This window comes from Physcomitrium patens, chromosome 22, assembly GCF_059467195.1.
Source record: "Physcomitrium patens ecotype Gransden chromosome 22, ASM5946719v1, whole genome shotgun sequence".
NCBI classification, from domain to species: domain Eukaryota; kingdom Viridiplantae; phylum Streptophyta; class Bryopsida; order Funariales; family Funariaceae; genus Physcomitrium; species Physcomitrium patens.
Genome location: NC_143431.1, coordinates 4,840,609 through 4,860,456, shown reverse-complemented (window position 1 = coordinate 4,860,456; position 19,848 = coordinate 4,840,609). Strand labels below are relative to the sequence as shown.

At 40.7% G+C, this 19,848-nt stretch overlaps 4 protein-coding genes and 1 long non-coding RNA gene across 17 annotated transcripts; 3 read left to right on the top strand and 2 right to left on the bottom strand.

Annotated features, from left to right (window-relative positions):
- Positions 1-97: 97 nt before the first annotated feature.
- LOC112275209 (DEAD-box ATP-dependent RNA helicase 39) lies at positions 98-4,222 on the top strand. The gene is made up of 10 exons (XM_024505352.3): positions 98-211; positions 549-1,115; positions 1,252-1,347; positions 1,664-1,852; positions 2,133-2,273; positions 2,417-2,557; positions 2,843-2,985; positions 3,106-3,238; positions 3,492-3,540; positions 3,768-4,222. Exons 2-10 carry the CDS (start codon positions 633-635, stop codon positions 4,187-4,189), a joined length of 1,797 nt encoding a protein of 598 aa, XP_024361120.1. The 5' UTR covers positions 98-211; positions 549-632; the 3' UTR covers positions 4,190-4,222.
- Positions 4,223-5,009: 787 nt separating this feature from the next.
- LOC112275207 (phosphoribosylamine--glycine ligase) lies at positions 5,010-7,336 on the bottom strand. The gene has a single exon (XM_024505350.3). The coding sequence runs from the start codon at positions 6,915-6,917 to the stop codon at positions 5,280-5,282; it is 1,638 nt and encodes a 545-aa protein (XP_024361118.1). The 5' UTR covers positions 6,918-7,336; the 3' UTR covers positions 5,010-5,279.
- Positions 7,337-7,981: 645 nt separating this feature from the next.
- Positions 7,982-14,035, bottom strand: LOC112275208 (UDP-glycosyltransferase TURAN). Of its 2 annotated transcripts, XM_024505351.3 has the most exons (17): positions 13,895-14,035; positions 13,455-13,541; positions 12,823-12,948; positions 12,475-12,508; positions 12,228-12,283; positions 11,670-11,804; positions 11,358-11,506; positions 11,146-11,235; positions 10,892-10,958; positions 10,579-10,696; positions 10,053-10,194; positions 9,736-9,905; positions 9,485-9,595; positions 9,075-9,189; positions 8,858-8,933; positions 8,578-8,706; positions 7,982-8,360 (listed from the first exon to the last, which is right to left on the bottom strand). In XM_024505351.3, exons 2-17 carry the CDS (start codon positions 13,512-13,514, stop codon positions 8,337-8,339), a joined length of 1,602 nt encoding a protein of 533 aa, XP_024361119.1. In that variant the 5' UTR covers positions 13,515-13,541; positions 13,895-14,035; the 3' UTR covers positions 7,982-8,336. The 2 variants fall into 2 exon arrangements, with proteins under 2 accessions (XP_024361119.1, XP_073386175.1); XM_073530074.2 differs by lacking the exon at positions 13,895-14,035 and having other exon boundaries at positions 13,455-13,726.
- LOC149986617 (uncharacterized) lies at positions 13,845-14,949 on the top strand. Its single transcript, XR_016500137.1, has 2 exons — positions 13,845-13,986; positions 14,589-14,949. It is a non-coding gene; the product is annotated as an uncharacterized LOC149986617 (long non-coding RNA).
- Positions 14,950-16,951: 2,002 nt separating this feature from the next.
- LOC112275210 (uncharacterized) lies at positions 16,952-19,626 on the top strand. Of its 12 annotated transcripts, none has more exons than XM_024505354.3 (6): positions 16,952-17,099; positions 17,410-17,522; positions 17,933-18,144; positions 18,415-18,572; positions 18,784-18,850; positions 19,296-19,626. In XM_024505354.3, the coding sequence occupies exons 3-6, from the start codon at positions 18,013-18,015 to the stop codon at positions 19,392-19,394; spliced, it is 456 nt and encodes a 151-aa protein (XP_024361122.1). In that variant the 5' UTR covers positions 16,952-17,099; positions 17,410-17,522; positions 17,933-18,012; the 3' UTR covers positions 19,395-19,626. The 12 variants fall into 12 exon arrangements, with proteins under 12 accessions (XP_024361122.1, XP_024361129.1, XP_024361128.1 ...); XM_024505361.3 differs by lacking the exon at positions 17,410-17,522 and adding an exon at positions 17,568-17,651 and having other exon boundaries at positions 16,971-17,099; XM_024505360.3 differs by lacking the exon at positions 17,410-17,522 and adding an exon at positions 17,568-17,664 and having other exon boundaries at positions 16,971-17,099.
- Positions 19,627-19,848: the final 222 nt, after the last annotated feature.

The window sequence follows — 19,848 nt, the reverse complement described above, 5'->3', positions numbered from 1 at the left end:
CTGAGGGAGGGAACGTAGGGAACCAGGGGGATGGTTGTGTTTGTGCGAATGCTGTATAGGAGTCAAGCAATCCTCCCCTTCGACTCTCTCTTCCAGTGGCGGTTTCGGGGAGTCTAGAATTTGCTCTCGCGCTCGTCTGCGGCCAATTCCGCCACCTCTCCAATTTCTTAAACCCTCTCTATCAACAGTCTTATCAACAACAGCTTCACTGGTGAGTTTGGCATTTCGTTTTTTTCCGACTGTTTGCCCTACAAATTCCTCATGCAAGGTCTGCTCGCGTTCAATTTAAGAGAGGTGAAGATGAGCCTAATTGTCTTGGAGCATACTCGTAGATTCTGGCTACGAGCTGCTCTGAAATTTATGCGCCACTGTCGTTTTTTTCTGCTCGTTTGTTTGATGAGTCTGTGGATGCCGAAGGTGTGTGATGTTCGACGTCCAGTTAGTGAAATTCCGCGCCGTTCGCACGTTTAGCATCCTAATGCTTTGTTGCGTGGTAGTTTGTTCTGTTCTTGGCTGAGGGCTACTTTATTGGGTTCGTCATCTTGCAGGGATGCATTAGGTACGGGGTTGGGATTGAGACTTATAATGGGAGCTGTCAGTCCAAGTGTGTATTAGTCTTTGTCTCATTAGCGATGGCGTGCCACTTATTGAAGCTGCGGGTGACAAGCATGGCGGCGCTCTTCTCACGTCAGTCTTCTCTGGCTTCGCTTTGTTCTCCCAACAAGTTGCTTGTTCTTAAGGCATCACGAAAATGGAGCCCTCGAGCATCGATCAGATGTATGTCAACTGTGGATTCCTCCGCAAGCGCTTCCTCATCTTTGACCCCTTTAGAGCGTTTGCGGCAGCGACAAATGCGGGATGCGGTTAAGCTTCAGAAGCTTAATCCTCCTATGCCAGAGCCAAGGGTAATGAAGGAAACTGTCCCAGGTCTTGTTCGTTTTAATGATTTAGGACTGAGCGACGAGGTAATGGAGGCAGTGAAAGAGCTGGGACTTATGGAGCCTACAGAAGTTCAGGCTATTGGAATTCCAACAGTACTTGCTGGCGAAAATGTTGTTATGGCATCACACACGGGTTCTGGGAAAACACTTGCTTACTTGCTTCCCATTGTTCAGGTTCTTTCTTTACCCTAAACAAAATGTCCTACACATGTCTCCATCTGACCTGCTATTACTCGGAGTTTCCGATGCTATGACGGCATTTCATCTGTCCTTCTCCTAGTTCTTATGTTAAAGTGTTGTCTGAATGCAGGCTTTAAGAAGAGACGAAGCAGCATCAGGAAAATTCACTAGGGCTAGGAGGCCGAGGGCTGTTGTACTCTGCCCCACGCGGGAGCTAGCTGAACAGGTTAATGTTTTACTCCTCTTTATTAGCTGGTGGTTTATTTCAGGTTTTTAATTTATCTATAAAAAATTGTAACGGATTTATGATTTTATTCTGTGAACGTTGCTTTAAAATAAAGACACAAGAAAGAAAGAATTAGTTCTTTTAGCTGCCGAGTTGCCTCGCTCCTGAATCTAATTACGAATGTATCACCTGAGTACCCTCTGCAAGAAATTTTACGTAGATGCTGGAATAAGTTCCTTTCAACATTGTATTATTTTGATATCCTTCATTTTTGCATGTACAAGTTCAGCATTAACAATGAAAATTTATATTTCAGGTCTTTAGAGTCGCAAAGTCTTTGTGTCATCATGCTCGGTTTCGAGCCGCCATGGTGGGTGGGGGTAGCCGAATGAAAACCCAGGAGGATTCTTTGAATAAGGCTATAGACCTCATAGTTGCCACTCCAGGAAGGCTTCTCATGCATATTGAACAGGGCAACATGGCCTACGGTGATCTCAAGTATGTGGTGAGCATCTTCTTTTACATCTCCTTTGTTGAAGATGAAGCCATCTGCAGTGGAGAATGCAGGGTTCCACTGTATGCATAATTTCGCGTCACTTGTTTGCAGAGTGTATCTTGTATCGGTAGAATTTTATAACTGTTTTTAAATGAAATATTTGTATATAACATCTGTATTTTCTGTATATTGTTGTCGATTGCAGGGGGGTAAAATATCTCGTTTATTAACAGTCTATATTTATTTGGTGCTTATTTTGGTTTTGAATGAATCCTCTTTTGATGATCAGGTGTTGGATGAGGCTGATACTATGTTTGACAAAGGCTTCGGTGTGGAAGTGAGGAAATTTCTCAATCCACTGCGAAATAGGTCACGGCAGCCTGAAGGAGAGCCGTTCCAAACAGTCCTAGTGACTGCCACCATTACAAAGGTGTTCAGTGTTCTTAGAAATAGCTCAATTCAATTGTCTAAGAATACACGATAATTCAGCGCTTCGTAATGATGTTTATTTGCGTTGGAAATTGCTTCATGCTGATGATTTTATTTGCTTACAATGTTAATTGCCTACTACAGGCAGTGCAGTCGTTGTTGGATGAAGAATTTCCAGGCATTAAGCATATCTATACGTCCACCTTGCACAAGAAGGTCACTAATGCTCGCCACGATTTTCTTCGTCTAGTGGGCACAGAAAACAAGCTAGAATCCCTTATACAGGCAAGTTTATCATGATATACTGCAGATATGAAGTTGGTTCTTTCATCAAAGATTTTATTTTTATTTTTACTTATGAATTAGCATTGCAGTGGACCCGCATGAACCCTCTGACGAGTTTAGAAATGTTCTGATTTAATCTTCAGTTTGTGCCGTCTTTTGTTAATTTAATGTCAAACCTTTTTTGCTCTTATAATATTACTAGGCACATATTTTATGAATATTGATCGTGGCTTAGAAGGGTTAGTGAGGTTTATGCTCATTTTTTTCATCATTTGAGGTCCTCAGATTTTGGAGCCAGAGCTTGCTAAAGGCAAAAGAGTCATGGTATTCTGCAACACTTTGGGCTCATGCCGAGCAGTTGATCACTTTCTATCAGAGCGAGGCACAACGTCTGTCAATTACCATGGAGCTATTCCTGCGGATGAGAGGTAAAAGTTGCCATCTCACTGTTTTTTACGTTGATTTTTTTCTGCGTTTGTCCTTCAAATCAGGAGCAAATATTAAACATATATCATCTTACGAGTGAAAGAGCGATGGTTTCCATGCAGGGTAGAAAACTTGGAAAAGTTCAAAAACGCTGATGAGGATTCTTTGCCAGCATTGGTTTGTACTGATCTGGCAGCTCGTGGTTTGGACCTTGTTTGTGATCATGTCATCAACTTCGATTTTCCTCTTAACCCTGTAAGTGAATTTCTCGATGGCTATGCTGCAATATCTTCTTCAGTGCTCGTGTTATCTTTGCCATTTTTTTCACTATCGACGGTTCTCTTTCCGCTGCACATTAAAGGGTTTTGTGATCTTTGTTGTGAAGAGAAGTATGAAGTGTTCGTCTCAAGTAGATGCTTTTGTGTTGGTGTTTCAATTCGATCAGCGAGGAATTTGTAAGAGTTTCGACTAAATTATTTTCAATGCTGATACCATCTGCTTGTGACAGATTGATTACTTGCATCGCACCGGAAGAACGGCGCGCATGGGGAGAAAAGGTAGGTTACTGTGCAATACACATTCAAGTTAATTTCTTCACTACTCACATTTTGTTTGGGCAGTTCAAATTCAATATATGGGTTCAGTTTACAACCTCCAAAAGTTATCGATCATTTCACATGCTTTTCTTGGCCGTTCAATTTCATGTTTACAAGTCCATCACGAAATCCTGGAGATGTCGTTATATATCTTTCCTCTTTTAGATTAATGTTTATGCATTTTTTAGGTATGGTGACAAGCTTGGTGACGAAGAGAGACCAGACTTTGGCAATCCAACTGGAGGAGGCAATGCGCAAGGGGGAGTCTTTGGAAGGGTTGACAAATAGTCGGGAGAAGCTGGCCAACATCAAAAAGAAAGAAATTGAAGAGAAGAGGAAAGCGAAGGCTCAGAAATTAGGTGTATCGTTGAAATATTCAAACACCCAAGGAAGCAAAACAAAAAGCAGTTTACGAGGGACACGAGGCTCTGCAAGAGTTAGCAATGAAGGGGCTTCTAGTAGCAGCAGCTCAAGATCAGGTAGCAGCTCAAGGCCAGGTAGCAGCTCAAGGCCAGGTAGCAGCTCTAGGTCAGGTAGCAGCCTAAGTAGTAATTCAAGGACAAGAAATAACTCACGGTCCAAAAGTGCTACTACCATGAGCAGAAGATGAAAGAATAAAAACTATTGAGTTCAATTTGCATTATGAACCATCTGTTCATTTTTCTCTTTTTTTCCATTTATGAATCTTATTGGCCACTTTCTCAAAGCGCTTCCAAGCAACTCTCATTTGCCTCGCTCAGAATGACTTGAACATCAATATTTGACAAAAGGTTGAATCAAGAAAGCTTCCTTTTTCGGAGTACTGTCTTGTTACAGCCGACTAGGAAATGTAAAACTGAGCATGATAAGTTCAGTCAATAACATTGGAATTGTGTAAGATTCACGAGCTCTTAGCTACCAAAGCGAGTTGGAAAACGCTACTTATGAGCATGTATTTTGCAAAATTAGTTTTCATCAGATAATATACCACATTTCAACGCACATTGCTTTATCTTCCACCAAGATGTCAGGTTCTGCTGCTCGATTGAGGCTTTTTAATATGCATTGGTTACACTACTATTGACATGTAGGCAACGACTGCCATAAGTCACGAACTAGAGCCTCTCATTCGTGAGAAAGTGACTTGTAACTTGTGTGCAACGTGTTTCTAAAATTCCTTACAGGTCTCAACTTTGGTCAAAATATGCATCAGACAGTAAACTAGCACCAGATAGAGCTTACCTGCCGCATAATTGAAAAGGATGTGGAACTATCTGAGTTCACTAACGTGCTCGGAATCACAATCGACGCTTCCGAATGCTTGAAGATTGAGGAGAAGGGAAAATGAGCTAATGCAGTTACAGGTCCTTTCCTCAAAGGGGAATTGCACTTGAAACACATCAAGCTGGACATAAAAGTGTTGTATCAAGCGATGAAACAGATACCCAGTGTAAGGCAATCAGCCAATGCTGTGTAGGGAAAGCCCTTGGAATTCGCGTATTGAAGTTGGGACACTGAGGAAAAAATCCTCGTCTTTAGACTAAGCCTGCACTTATTGCTCTCGTGTCTAGACGGGAAGAGGTATACAGAGAAAAGCTCAACGCCATGCTTATACTTACTGAAAAAAACAGGGCCGACATGACCAGGGTCAAGAGTAATCTATCCGACATGTCACATTATCTGTGAATACAGAAGGGTAATTCGATTACCAGCGCAACGAGCTACGAAGAATGCGCCCCCTGCAGTCGGGAGACAGCTCTCCAGCCGATGTCATTCCGAAAAAAACCTTCTGGCCAGTCTATCTGATGCACTGCCTTATAAGCCTTGCTTTGCGCCTCAGCAATATCTTTTCCAACTGCAGCGACACCAAGAACACGCCCTCCCGTTGCTACAATTTCATGTTCAGCGTTCATGGTTGTGCCTGCGTGGAAAATTTTCACGCCGGGAGCAATGACCTCCGCTACATCTAAATTCTTGATCCTTGTCCCAGTGACATACTTTCCTGGATAACCGTTGCTGGCCATAACAATCACCAGGGCAGGCTCTTCAGTCCATTCGAGTTGGACCCCATTCAAACCTCCTTTGCATGCTGCTAATAAAACTTGCACCAAATCTGACTGCAGACGAATCAAGAGCACCTGGCACTCGGGGTCTCCGAACCGCACATTGTACTCCAAAAGCTTCGGCAAGCCATTCTTCTTCTCAATTATCACACCTGCGTAGAGAACCCCCAAGTATTTACATCCTTCGGCGCGCATGCCCTTCACAGTAGGGTAGATGATGGTTTCCATAACCTTCTGCTCAATCTCGGGAGTGAGAGCCGGGGCGGGGGAATAGGCTCCCATGCCTCCTGTGTTCGGCCCTGTGTCTCCATCTCCGACTCGCTTGTGATCTTGGGCTGATGCCATTGGTAACGCATTCTCCCCGTCTACTAGTGCAAAAAACGAAACCTCCTCACCATCGAGAAACTCCTCCACAAGAACTAATCCTCCCGCTGATCCAAATTCGCTGCTCACCAACATGGAATCCACAGCTGCATATGCTTCCTCTAGCGTCATCGCTACAACTACACCTTTCCCCGCTGCCAATCCGTCCGCTTTTATCACAATTGGCGCGCCTTGTTCCTTGATGTACTTCTTCGCTTCAGCTGCGTCGGTAAACGACTGGTACTTCGCAGTGGGAATCTCATACTTGTCGCACAACCGTTTCATGAAATTCTTAGAACCCTCGAGGGAAGCTGCGGCCGCAGATGGACCAAAAGCCAGGATACCTACGTCCGCCAAATCGTCGACTAATCCAGCCACCAGAGGAGCCTCTAGGCCAACAACCACAAGCCCCACACCCGACTTCTTACAAAACTCAATCACCGCTTCACTGTCCTTAATGTCCAATTCTCTGACACAAATGGCATCTCCGGATTTGCCGATCCCTGCATTTCCCGGAGCGCAGAAGACCTCATTACACGTAGGCGATCTTTGTAATGCATGACAAAGTGCATGCTCCCTCCCACCACCACCAATAACCAGCACCGGAATCGGCTTCCCTTGCGAAACTCCACGCCCACCATCACTCTCCTGTCCAACACTTCCATCTCCTTGCATCGCCACCACATTAAACCCCTTGAATCCCCTCCTCCCCAAATCCCCGACCTGCTTCCAGCTCCCACAATTCCTAACGCTCGCAAGGATATGGAAACCACCATCGCCTCCCAATGATCGCACCGAGTTAACGCTTGTCTTGCCCCCGCACCGCAACCTCGCTACGCCTTTTCGACCAAAAGTAGTCCCACCACTCTCCAATTGCAGCGCAGCTACACCTCCTACGACTTCCAGCTTGCAATACCCCGCCATCGTTGCCATTCTACCCACAACTCTCCAAAACCCTATACCCTCGGCTCTCAAAGAAAAAGAACGAAACAGAACAGCAACCGAAGCTCGACCCACGAATCAGATGCCGGGTTCGAGCACAGCCAGACGTCGAATGGTTGAGAATTGGCAGGGATCGCCATGGCGATGGCGTGTTGCATTAAGCTTGGAAGCGAGACAACGCATTCAGGTGAAAACCCTAATTGGGATTCCTTCCGGGAACGAAGCTGTGATAAGACTTCGATGAAGTTTGAGATAATGCTGAATTTATTGATGCTCCCATTCCGATCCACAGCTTCCGTAAATGGGTGCTTGATTCTTGCATGCACTGGACTGAGCTCCTCGTCCTTCGATTCCCGTCCTTTGGCGAGGAAACAATCCTACAATAGAAATGCACCTACCCTCCTCCATCGTCTTCTCCGATGTGTCGCGTACTCGAAGAAACATCCGCCCTTACGATCACTTGAGCAACGCATTCCCCACATTCTTCCTTAGTATTCACCGACGTCTGTGATTGTACATAAGTTAATCAAATGTGTTCAATGGCACCCTGTACAAGTTGTTGATTAGCATTGCATGTGATGCAACCATATCGTTAAGAAGTGTTCATTTTTGTTGTATACAACTCTACATGAATTACAGTCAATTATATATTAGTGACTTACAAGAGTAGTGTATAAGGTCAACAAATAAAATTAAAGAATATGGTTGAAGAAGTATCAGTGGGTTCTACAATAGAAATTGTATAGAATCATCGATTGGAAAGTTACAAGAAATTGTAAAAATAATTATTTAAATATTAGCAAATAGAAGATCTCTCGAAGCTGTTATTTTAGTTCAATTTTAGAAAGGATTTATAGTGAGAAAAAAACTAAATAATAAATATTTTTATTAATTTTACCTATCCAAATATGGCTTTGGGATCTAAGAAGGGTACTTAAAGCAAGTCCATTCAATGTAAGAAAAATTCATGAATGTGTGGAAAATGTGTTACAATGAGACAAGGAATACTGCCTCATAAACGACCATAACATTTATTCAATTCCGAGTAGCACCTATATTCCAACAGCTTTACTCTTTGTAATTCCAGATCTCTTTATAGTTATTCCTTACAAATTTGGGGTTGGTATTGGTCCAAAGCGGAACGGTAATTCATCCAACTCGAAATATTTCTCAAGTATATTCCACAGGTCAAGAGTCTTGATGCTCGAACATATTATTAAAAGCCTTCACTAATGCTGTTTCGAAATCGGAGCGAAGTCCAATGCAGAGAAAGAGCAACTTCCTGAGTCTTTCAAAAGCTCAGCAAAAAGCAAGATATTCCCTAGATTGTTTCAGACTTAGAAGAGAAGCGTTCCTCAGAACCAGTGCATTTTGTACCACGCTGTAGAGGCCCTCTAAGCCCTTCAACAATCATGAGATCATCCCTTCTGTGACCTGAAACATACAAGACATGAAACTGAGAAGAAGTGAGTATTTGACGATAGATTGCAGCATGCTGAATCGAGATCTAACATTTAGATAAGTCACCGAAGCAAATAATTCCAAGTAACTGAATCGCATCTTCTATCACAGAACCTCTGTGACTCAGGCCATGGTGGTGCACAAATGAATGAAGCACAGAAGAAAATCTAAAGTCGACGATAAACTGAACCTGCGTAAGAAGAGGCAGAACATGCTCGCCCCATTCATCGTCCCAACGAGATGATGACCCAGATTCACTTGCACCACGTCTCAATGTATCTAACAAATTGCAAGCATCTGGAAAGCCTTTAAACAAATCCTGCGGAACAAACACTAATATTAAAGCCACAACTTATATCCGCTTGTAGTAAATGCACATAAAGGCACTTTCTCGATACAAAGCATAAGTGCTAAGCTCGATTTTCTTTGAGAAAGCCATGGGTTGAAGAAGATAGAAGGTTGAGAAGTACCAATAGATGATCCGCTAACTCTGAGGATGAGGAAAATAATAGACCATTGTGGCGGTTCACTACCAACTCGTCAATGCTGCTCAGACAATCCAAGGTTCAAAATTGAGAAACTTATTAAGTCCCACTAATTCTTGCAGCCCTATCAGTTATAATAAATCTGAGCATGTGACGACCTCCAAGACTCAAGGGAAGGGAAGAAGAAACTGTTTCTGCATACCAAGAGTATGAGACTGCGCAAACTGGAAGACCACACCCAAACATGTCCACCACCTTCATAGGAAGATCCAAGCCAGAGGAGGATGTATGAAGACATACACCCAAATCTGCAGCACCTGCATCACCGCTAAAACACCCATAAGAACGAGAACAAAGACACCATCACTGAAGCACTTTTACACACGTTAATATCATAAGGTTGCTCTTCGAAAGTTACTAAGACACACTTGCTAAGTGTGTACCAAGCACAATGCTGTTTCTGAAGTTCATCACACCACCTTATTTATCGATCCTACAGCAAGCAAAACACTATGAAGGCAAAGGTTAAGGACAGATAACATCCAAAGTCATGTCATTGGACGATCTGAATGATGAAGTTTCCAGTCGCAAATAACGGCAGTCTGAAGTTACCGAGTAGGAGAGGATACTCCTCGGCTGATAACCACATGGTTCGAATTGCCACTCTCTGTAGCCGTAGCTTGCTTATGCGTTCCTCGTATATCGCTCGCATTGGACCCTTCCCTGGTTCATAATCAATGAATAAGCTTCGGACATAGATCACGGAATTTTTATTACTCATACCTCAAACTTTGACGAGAGACAACTACAGCTTGCTGCATTTTTGTTTAAACAATGAGTGGTAAGTAAATGAAATTACGTACCAGTCACAACGATAAGAAGACGGGGAAAGGGACTTGGTTTCCTAGAATAAGAATATGTGTCTGATGTCTGATTGAAGGAAGCAGAGTCACTCTCTCCTAACAGAGCTGCAACACGGCGATCGTACATTACTGCTGCCTCCAGCAATATCCCAAAGTCTTCATCTTTGGTCCTGCAAGGAACCATCTGACTTGCATCAGCACTCCTAACCAAAAGTAGCGACAAAGAGCAGCAAATTAAACAGACATGCAATAGGACTCATCATAGAGGACAAGCCACCACCGCTGAAATCTTTGGAGATAGAACAGGTACAATTTACCAGCTAGTGCTGCTCACGATAAGCGCAGGCCGGCCCTCTTCATATGAGCAATGATCACCACCTGAAATCTCTCCATCTATGTCACCTGCTGTTGTATGAACGGTGAATAAAGAGCGTTCCACGCGTACAGAGGGGCCTTCACCTTCATCATCACAACACAAGGAAAGTATTAGTGTGGCTGGTTTTGAGATAAGGCTGTGACATGGAACACCGACAAGCTCAACATACTTAGGAGTAATGAATGAGATGTAATTTTGTACTAAACCATCCCGGCAAAGCAACACAATACATCCGTCGCAAGAAGAACAGAAAGTAACTACATAGCTTCTCTTTTTAAAGAGGCTCACAGAGAAAAATTTGAGTTACAAGCTCAAAAATTTTGAGTTGAGGCATGGACTACTACAAAAACCACCTTAAACAGTATCCTCTGGAACCAAACTCGGTTACCACAAATATAGATACAAAGCTACAAGATGGCATCTGCAGACAATGAGTGGAGAAACCAATAGTCAGACAAATCACCAACCAGAATCAGCGTATCCATCTTTGTTTGCTAGTGTTGGGACTTCAAGTACCCCATCACAACAGCAATCCCGCATACCACCAGGGGGTTGAGTAAAAGCCGCATTTAGCCTGCAAAACAGCTGACAATAATAGGAAGCACTATCTATGAGGTTAATGAAATATTTCTGGATTGATTAAATTTAAAGAGAGAATACATTTATTCCTGTCACATAGCTTTGAGATTGCATGACTAAACAACATTTGATGCATGGCTCCTCAGAAATGAGAACGGCATCTAAGCAGACACATGTACCCAACGAAAAAATTAAACCCACCTCATGCTTCTCTTTCAAAGTTATTGGTCGAAAAAATTCAGGAGAACGATCATAGACAACAGTAGCCCTGCACCAAATTGCAAATGTGTTCGAAACCATTTAGAATGTAGCCGGTAACAAAATACAATGTTTGAAATGTCAAAAAGGTATTCTTAAAATCACAAAATAAGTTACCCACCAATTAATTATTCATTAAGACTTGCAGGAAATGCTCCTGACCATAAAAGGATAATTTTTCAACAGATTTCACATACCGGATTCCCCAGTTCTGCTCTAATTCATGCTGCATAGCCTTGGTCACACATAAGTACCCATCTGCTGTCTTTCCATTTAATTTTTCGTACCTGCATGTTCCAGAATTTTATTAAACTGGTAGAACAAAAGCCCACCTTTTAGTCCTTGCAAATGCACAACGGATCTACACGAACTTAAATTTAGATTCCTAAATCACATATTTGTAGATTACCAGGTATGAAGCCTCACAAGAAGATGTCTTGGGCTAAAAGATAGGGCCAAAATAGTATAGCCAAAATTGTGCCAATCGATAATAAAAGCGGCCTGACGGAGCCAACAGGCAATCCTCACCACTGACAATGTAGGAATTGACGGCGGGTTCTGTTCAAAAAAACAGGAAACGATTACAAACTGAACCTATAAAGTCAAGGTGCTGCTGCAAATACGAGCACTTCAAATAGCGAGAGAGAGCGAGAGAGAGAGAGAGAGAGAGAGAGAGAGAGAGAGAGAGTGTGTGTGTGTTTTATTTTCACAAATTGCATACCTGTACCAAATAAAAGTCTGGAGCAGGTATTTGAAAACATAGGAACCATACAAGTGTTAAAAATTGTATCATCAGTTTCACCGGTAAAAGCAAGAGATACAATATCCGAGGTAGACCTTGCGGAAAAGGAGCTCTCTGCACATAATGAACGGAGAAATTTAAATAAATAAAAATCAACGTAGAATTAATTTTAATATTATTAGAAAATAAAAATAAAAGTATCAAATGTTCCATGTAATAATGGAACGTCGAAAACTTAGAAAAATCCTATCTCATTCGTTTCTGTAAGTCTAATCGACCTGATAAACAAAACTACCATGGAAGCAAGCAACATCGCAACCTACAACTAATGGCAAAGTTATGCTCTAGGGTTTATCGTTTACAGCATTAATGGTTCTACACAATTGAAGAAACCTCATTACGGAAGATTGGGATTGAGATCTGCACATTTCAAGAGAGAGAAGCGTGCACGATAACACTCTCCTAAGTCTCATTTGCTGGAATGATTACAAGGTTCTAAAAGTGGTCGCAGCAAGTCACGGTTAACGATCAAATCACCATGAGATGAAGATGGATGTATGGATGTTGTAAAAGTCCGGCATGGGGCTCCGTTCCTATTACAATTACAGACAACATACACAATTACACCTTCAATAAGTCTGAATTGAACATTTAATCCTATACACGCTTTATCTGTCTGAACTTCCATTCAATTCAGACCATAAAAACAACCATATATACGTTCTTAAGAAAATTCTCCTAGCAGTTTCAGGATCCTCTAAATATTCAATTTCTGAAATTTTACCTGCAAGTGCCACCACATCAACGTGCAGACCAGCCTTCCATGCAAGAAATCAGTAAACATCAGTTAGGGCGCTTGAACGAGCAAAGACTAATAAACCGTAAAAATAAACCGGCTGAAAAGCATGATAATCCTCTCCACAGTAACTGCGAATACGGACGAACAATTTTACTCCATAAAGGTATACAGATTCCCTCTAAGATATGAATGCAATATCGACTCACCTAAAAACCTGTATTAACCGACTATTCGCCTCATTCATTTAAGAATCTTGCTACCGACAATGCTGATCCACACTTTATTACAGATACAAGAACAACACGAAGACACGGATAGGGCATTATGAAGTACCTGACGAGCGAGAGACAGAGCATGGTATTGCATACGAGGACTCCTGCCCAGGTCTCCAAGTACCACCACGGCCGCTCTCCGCCTCTTTTCTTTCCTCCTTCGCCTAGACATTTGAAGCGGCCCCGACTACCCAAAATTGTGCAAAATACGTAAAATTCCGAGTTAGGTTTCCATACAACTTAACAACTACATATTCACGAATTCCGCACTCTCGCGGTTTCCACTGTAACACCTCTGCCTTGCTGGGACAAGACTGACACAATATTTTTATCAAAGTGTGTACGATGTGCAATCGATCCTGCAATTCAACTCTACACCTTCTTAATGCTAACCTAAATAAATAAACGGAAAAAGAAATCTATTAAAATGAGCCTAAAAACCATGAATCTGCATTTTCTGGTCAACGGTGAAAGAAGCCCAAGAACCCATGCACCTCCCCAAATTATCCACCAACTCACGTCAACTGTGCGTCGATCGACACACTGAAACATAATCTCACAAATATGAGTTGGAAAAGACGACTTCAACCTTCCGTGAATGCTTACACAAGCGCAGCTACACTACACAAATTGAGGGCAAGGATGGAGTGACCGCTGCACGGAGATATCATGATCGAGCAAGAGAACACAAACCTGAGAGCGTTGATGGAGTTCACTGGCCACAGCCATGGGTGGAGCATTAGAGTCCGTCATAGCTGCCCAATTCGGAAGCAAACTTCACTGCAACCAACGGAATACAAAACCTCCGCACACTTCAAAGAAAGCTCAAATGCAAATGAAACTAATACCCGACACACTCCGGGCATCATCACCGTGGGCGGTCATCAAGGGTTTTTCTCCAGATTTGTAAATACAAATTTTGGGTCACATCTCAATCGAACTTTCAAAGCTACAGATTATTAGAAACCTCTTGAAAATGCTTTTCCAACTAGACATGAGTTTCTATTCATCTTCACTCACAGAATCCGTGACAAGTAATTTGTCAAATTTCGGCAAGAAACAACCAAAGGAAGAGACATTGTTCCTCGCTATCATGGAAGGGGCGGAGAGATAGCGACCTCCAATGCACTTACTCCGCGTCCAGGAGTGTCCGACCCTGCAGCAGTTGAAACAGGAGGAGCGGCTCTTACGGAGCACATCGTGTAATCGATGCCTTATTAATCAGGTAACCAGGCCTCCAGCCATCACCATATGCATCTCAAAGTAATTTTCGTTCTCCTGCACTCTCAGTAGTCATAATTTGTACTGTACATTGTAATGTTGTTGAAACTTCGGGAGCTTCACGTCCCTGTTCATCGATAAGTTCCAAGTTTCGAGTATGGAGGTTTGAAATCATTTTACTGTTATTATTCCTCTAGGGAAATTCCTGTTCCTAATGTATGGGATGCTGCAGTCATGCTCAAAGAAATTTGCAATTGTTTTGTAAATTTGAGCATGCTTTGTTCAAATCTCACCACGCCATAAGCTGTGTACTATCATGCGTCACGGATCCTAGAATTTGAACACTACTCGAGTCTGTCCACTCCGAGCTAAACTTCAAACCCTAAACTTCAGATGCATCAGCAGCATTCACTTACTTAACCTTTCTCTACTAATTTCACGCGAAGCATGAACAGATCAATGTCTGATGCATTGTTTACCTGCAAGTCGTCTCGTGAGTGTTCCGAACTTTGCTTGTCTATCTCACGATTAATGCACCTTGCTATCCTGACGATGCTGCAGTGCCACCTATCTTATTAGCCCCTTCGTGTGCACTACTGTTGGCAGGATCGGAAACATTCGGATTTCATTTGCGGCGTGAAGGACCACCTCCCCTCGCACGAAGGCTTCGGGAATTCAGTGCCTCATGCATTCGAGCAACAATTTTTCACTTGAAGAATCATTGACAAAAACATTACTACAGAAGCAATCAGTTACGTATCTGATCATATCATGCGAGCAATCATTTTTTCTTCAGTTTTTGTTGCTGCTGCTCTGGTATGAATGCTGCATGATTTAGTTGTTTTTTATCATCCCACAATCGGTAGTGTTTGTTTACTAGAAACCAAGATTATCGACACTTTGAGGTCACATGATGTAGTTACTTCAACTGATCTACGACAACATTTGAGTATACTGATTGGCTTTCTTTCTGGAGCAACTTCAGACGTGCTTTGTTACATTGCCTTCAAGTATTGGTACATTGTTCACTAGTTGCGAAATTTAATACATCAACAAAATGGGTAACTTTGCTTACGTAGAAATCAATAACAGGATAGCTAATTTTACAGCATCTTGTGATGTTTCAGGCTGAACTGGATTTTAGCTGTTGTAAGGAAATTGTGGTTGTCTAGTTACTCCCAGGTTTGAGGAATGATTGAGAAATACCCTGAAATGGTTTACCCTTATGGTTGCAAAATGTTACAGTTGAATGTTTAAGAAAGATTTGTATAGAGATTGTCTGAATCATGGCTTCATGTTCAAACTACAGTTTGTTGTGGTTATACACAATAATGTTGATGTAATTTTACACCTTTTGTATTTCTTTTGTCTTGGCCAATGTCTCCTATTAAAGATGACAGCATCTTGCACAGTTTAAATCTATTACATTATAGTTTGTTTCATAACGATGTGTACTCATTTAATACATTTTTAGTAATCAATAATTTGGTGAAAACAGTAACAATAATAGTAACATCTTGAAATGTTCGATTTTTTCTATTTTTAATTGGTGTTTAAACATGAACTCTCATTTGCAAAATTATTTTGATAAAATTTATTTATTCAGAAATTATTCATGATTAATAAATTTTTGTGTGTGTATATGTAATTTTGATGTTAAATACAACTTTAACTTCTTCATTAATAGAATCAACTTTTTTACATGCAATTTTTGAGGTAAATAATTATAGTCTAAATAAAATAAGTAAAATGTTTATTCATTTAATTTTAACAATTGTAATCTTCAACTAGAATACAGATAAGAGAGATATTAGTTCTTCTATGCAATTTTTGAGTCAAATAACAATCGCAAACATTTTTAAAATACAAGTTAAAAGAAGCAATGCTATATGGATATATATCTTGACTTTTGTACCAAAAGCACTAACAGTAATCCAAAAAAATTAGTCTAAACTTCAACCTTACAAATGAGTTTCCATGTGCAAAATATCATCTTCAAGACTGAGTTTGGATAAACAGTTGTGCTCTCTACCTACTACCATCCAAACTCAAAGAGCAACAAAGAGGAGGTTGAATCCTTTCTTAAATATATTTGTTCTTAAATTTTAATACAAAAATCTGTTCAAAAAAGTTTTATAAACTTATCAAGAATTATTTTTGATGATCATTCACTTTTTAATTTAGACTTAGATCGTGGCTAAGAGAGCTTGATTTACTTTTTTTTTGTTAATTTATTTCTTGAATACTTCACTATTTTAAAATAAATGTACTTTCATTCATTTAGGCTACTTTTTGACTACTTTTATCATTTTCAACTTACTAACTTTGAATGACATGCTGAAAATTTTATGATTTATCAAGTGATATATATATATATATATATATATATATATGTATATTTATTTATATTTATATATATATATATATATTCATTCATTCATGAATGTTAAATAGACCCAAGTTTTTACTAGATCAATCTATAACCAATAAAAACAAACCATATTTGTCATGATTATCATATTCATCATCAAAGGTGGGTCTATTTAGTAAAAGCTTGGATCTATATAATATTCCTCAATATATCTATTTATATAAAAAATTGACCAACCTATGTTTGGCTCTAGTGTCAAAAAATCCCATTGGCTAGAGCAATAGGGTGGTTAAACCCAATTACTGCCAAGTTACTAAGATCAAAGGATAGGACAAGTTGGGTTATTAGCAACACTGCAAATGAACCTGACCCACTCCTATCTGACATGATACCATTTTTTTTCTTTTTTTTATAATTGCAGTTAAGAGCACTGATTGATATATTGTGTTTTTATTTTTATTTTTTGATTGACTGCCAAAAATGTACTTGATTCTGGCAAAGCCAATGAGTTAACCACTAATATAAATATATATTAATTGAACACATCCTACAAATATTTATCTAGAAATCTAGAAACAATTTTACATGACCTCCTTACAGACCAACTGGGTCTAACTATAAAATTATATTTTCCCTTCTCCTTCTTCTCCTCTTCTGCCCACAATTTGCTTCAAAATTGTGCGGCTATGGCAGACTCGTATGCTCCACCCATGGCTATGGCCAGCGAACCCAATCAAGGTCCCCAGGTTCGTATGTATACCCCCTGCATTGCTCACTTCATCCCTGCCCTCAATTTCTGTTGTGCTGCTGCGATTGCGAAAACAATCTCGAATGGTTTGAAATCGTGTTTCCCAACTCATGTTTGTAGGTTGCGATTCATAGCATCGATCGACGTCCAGTTTATGTCAATTTGGGGAGGTGAATTTGGTCGGGTTTCTGTTTGCACTAATCAGAGATTGCGGATGGATTATTTTAAGATTTTGTCCAATGTCTTAGTCTTTAGGAGCATCCGTTTTCACAAACAGAGCATGACGAAGGCGTAGAGTTTGATTGCAGGATTAATTGCACATTTTGATGAAGAAACTGTGTCAGAATGGTCCCAGAAAGGTGGAGGTGTTACACTGAGAATCACGAGGGAGCGGAATTTGTGATTTAGCAGCTGTTAAGTGGTATGGAAACCTAAATCGGAATTGTATGTATTTTGTGTAATTTAGGGTAGTCGGGGCTGCCTCAAATCCGTAGGCGAAGGAGTTGGGGAAAAGAGGGGGATAGCGGCCCTTGTGGTGCTTGGCAACTTGGTCAGAATTCCTCGTATGTTACAATTGGTTTATGCATCGATTTGGGTTTAGAGTTTTTGATGTTGTTCTCGAATAATATTTTTAACCATACAGAATGAGACAACAACCGCAGCAGTGAGTAAGGCCTATTTGATAGATAATTGAAGTTTCATCTAAACGTTGCTGGATTTCATATTGGGGTGGTGTTTTGTTGTGTTTGTAGCTTGCTATGCCCCGAATGGCTGATATCTCCATGCAGGTGCGACGCACAGGAATAATCTGACCGCGCATCTGGTGTGCAGGGTGACTCGATCGCGCGGTAAAATTCACGTTTGCGGAGTGCGATTCAGCTGCATCGTTGTCAAATTGATTCTGGACCAAGATGAGCTACTTGTTAGAGAGCTTGACGAGGAAGGTGGACGTGGACAACCTTATTCTTAACACCATCGATAGAGTGCTCGTTCTTCGTTTTGGCCGTACTTCTGATGTCGTCTGCATGCAACTTGATGAGATTGTGAGTGCCCTCCACTCTTCTGAATTATGTTCGGTTAATGATTGTGAATTCCTTTCTTCGTGCTTTTTCTTGGATTTGATAATTCTTGAAGTATGTGTTGTTTGAGATCTTTGTCATGTTGTGTTAAGTGTTCGCAGATTTTTTAAGAATTTGTTTTGAAAATCTTTGATTAGAAAGTTTAACTTGAATGAGAGAGTGTTTTTATGCAAAATTCCATGTTGATAAATTTTAAATGCTCCAATGAAATTTAGTCGCTTGTCGTGGGTACAGATTGCAAAATCTGTTCGAGATGTGAGCAAGTTCGCCGCTATCGGATTGGTTGACGCTGATGCCCCTGAAATTCAATCTTACATTAAGTACTTTGACATTACTCTCATTCCAGCCACGATTTTCTTTTTCAATGCGCATCACATGAAGATGGACTCTGGGTACGGTGCATGCTATCGACATATTTTCCTTATTAACACGCTTCACATTAGTCCTTAATATATCCTCTTGGTGAAAAAATATTTCTTTTTGCAGTGAACAGATCCTCATCTAAGTCTTCTCGAAATACGTGCCAGTATTCTTGCATTCCTTACAATTGTTATTGTCGAGTTTTTATGCTTAGCTTCACGAGAACACATTTGATGTTGACAGGACTCCTGATCATACAAAATGGATTGGAGCTTTTCACTCTAAGCAGGACTTCATCGATGTCGTCGAGGTATCTTGGTCTTTCTTCTTCTTTTACCCCTTTGCTAATCTTATGCATGTGTGATTATACATGAAAAATAATTTTAGAATCAAAATACGGTAGTGTCGAGACGCTGGCATTTCAGATTGAAATTCTTTACCTGCATGCTTGTCAGGATCATGTTTCGGGGACATGTTGGTAGATCTAGATTGTTCCTTATCATGTGCATCTTGATGCTAATTGTCTAATTGTTCATTTCTCGTGACAATTTGATCCGGTAAGATTGCTGTTTGGAATGAATTACTACAACTTAATAAATGTAACATATTTTGGTGTAGGAACTTTGGTTCTTTTTTTTTTGTTTCAGGTTTATTGCTTGACGTTAGCCTCTGATCTTGGTTTAACTACGATTGTCCTTTTTCCTTATGGAGCCAGTATGTACATCCAAATTTAACGTATGAATTATGTCATGCAGGTGATTTTTAGGGGTGCTATGAAAGGGAAGCTAATTGTAACCTGCCCGCTTCCAAAGGAGAGAGTACCAAAGTTTGAGCTTCTGTACGGAAATATATGATGTCTGGTTCAGTTGCGCTGAACTCGTTTGAACAGCAGTGTACATAGAGGCGAATGACATTTCTTGTGACATGGCGCGACAATATAATAGCCTTGATTACACAGGACAGCTTTTAAATGTTATATTTTTTTCAGGGTTGTAGGGTACATACTGTATCATTGCTACTCCAATGAGTGCGGGGTAGACAGCAATCATCAACGTGCAAATTTTTCTTGCGGTTATGCGGGATTTATATAGGCCTGAAATCTGTATCATTGGCATTCACTTGGAGTCGTCAAATTGAGCCTTTGCATGTACCTTATATGCAATCATCTTAGTCCTAACAAGATCCGCGTGAAGAAACAGAGTGGCGGGTTCGGGTCCCTGCTTCCTTGGAGGAAAGGGTCTAGCCGCAAGTGCCATTTCACCAGAATAACGAAGGACAAAAACTTCTTTTTTGTTCTTCTTTGCTCTG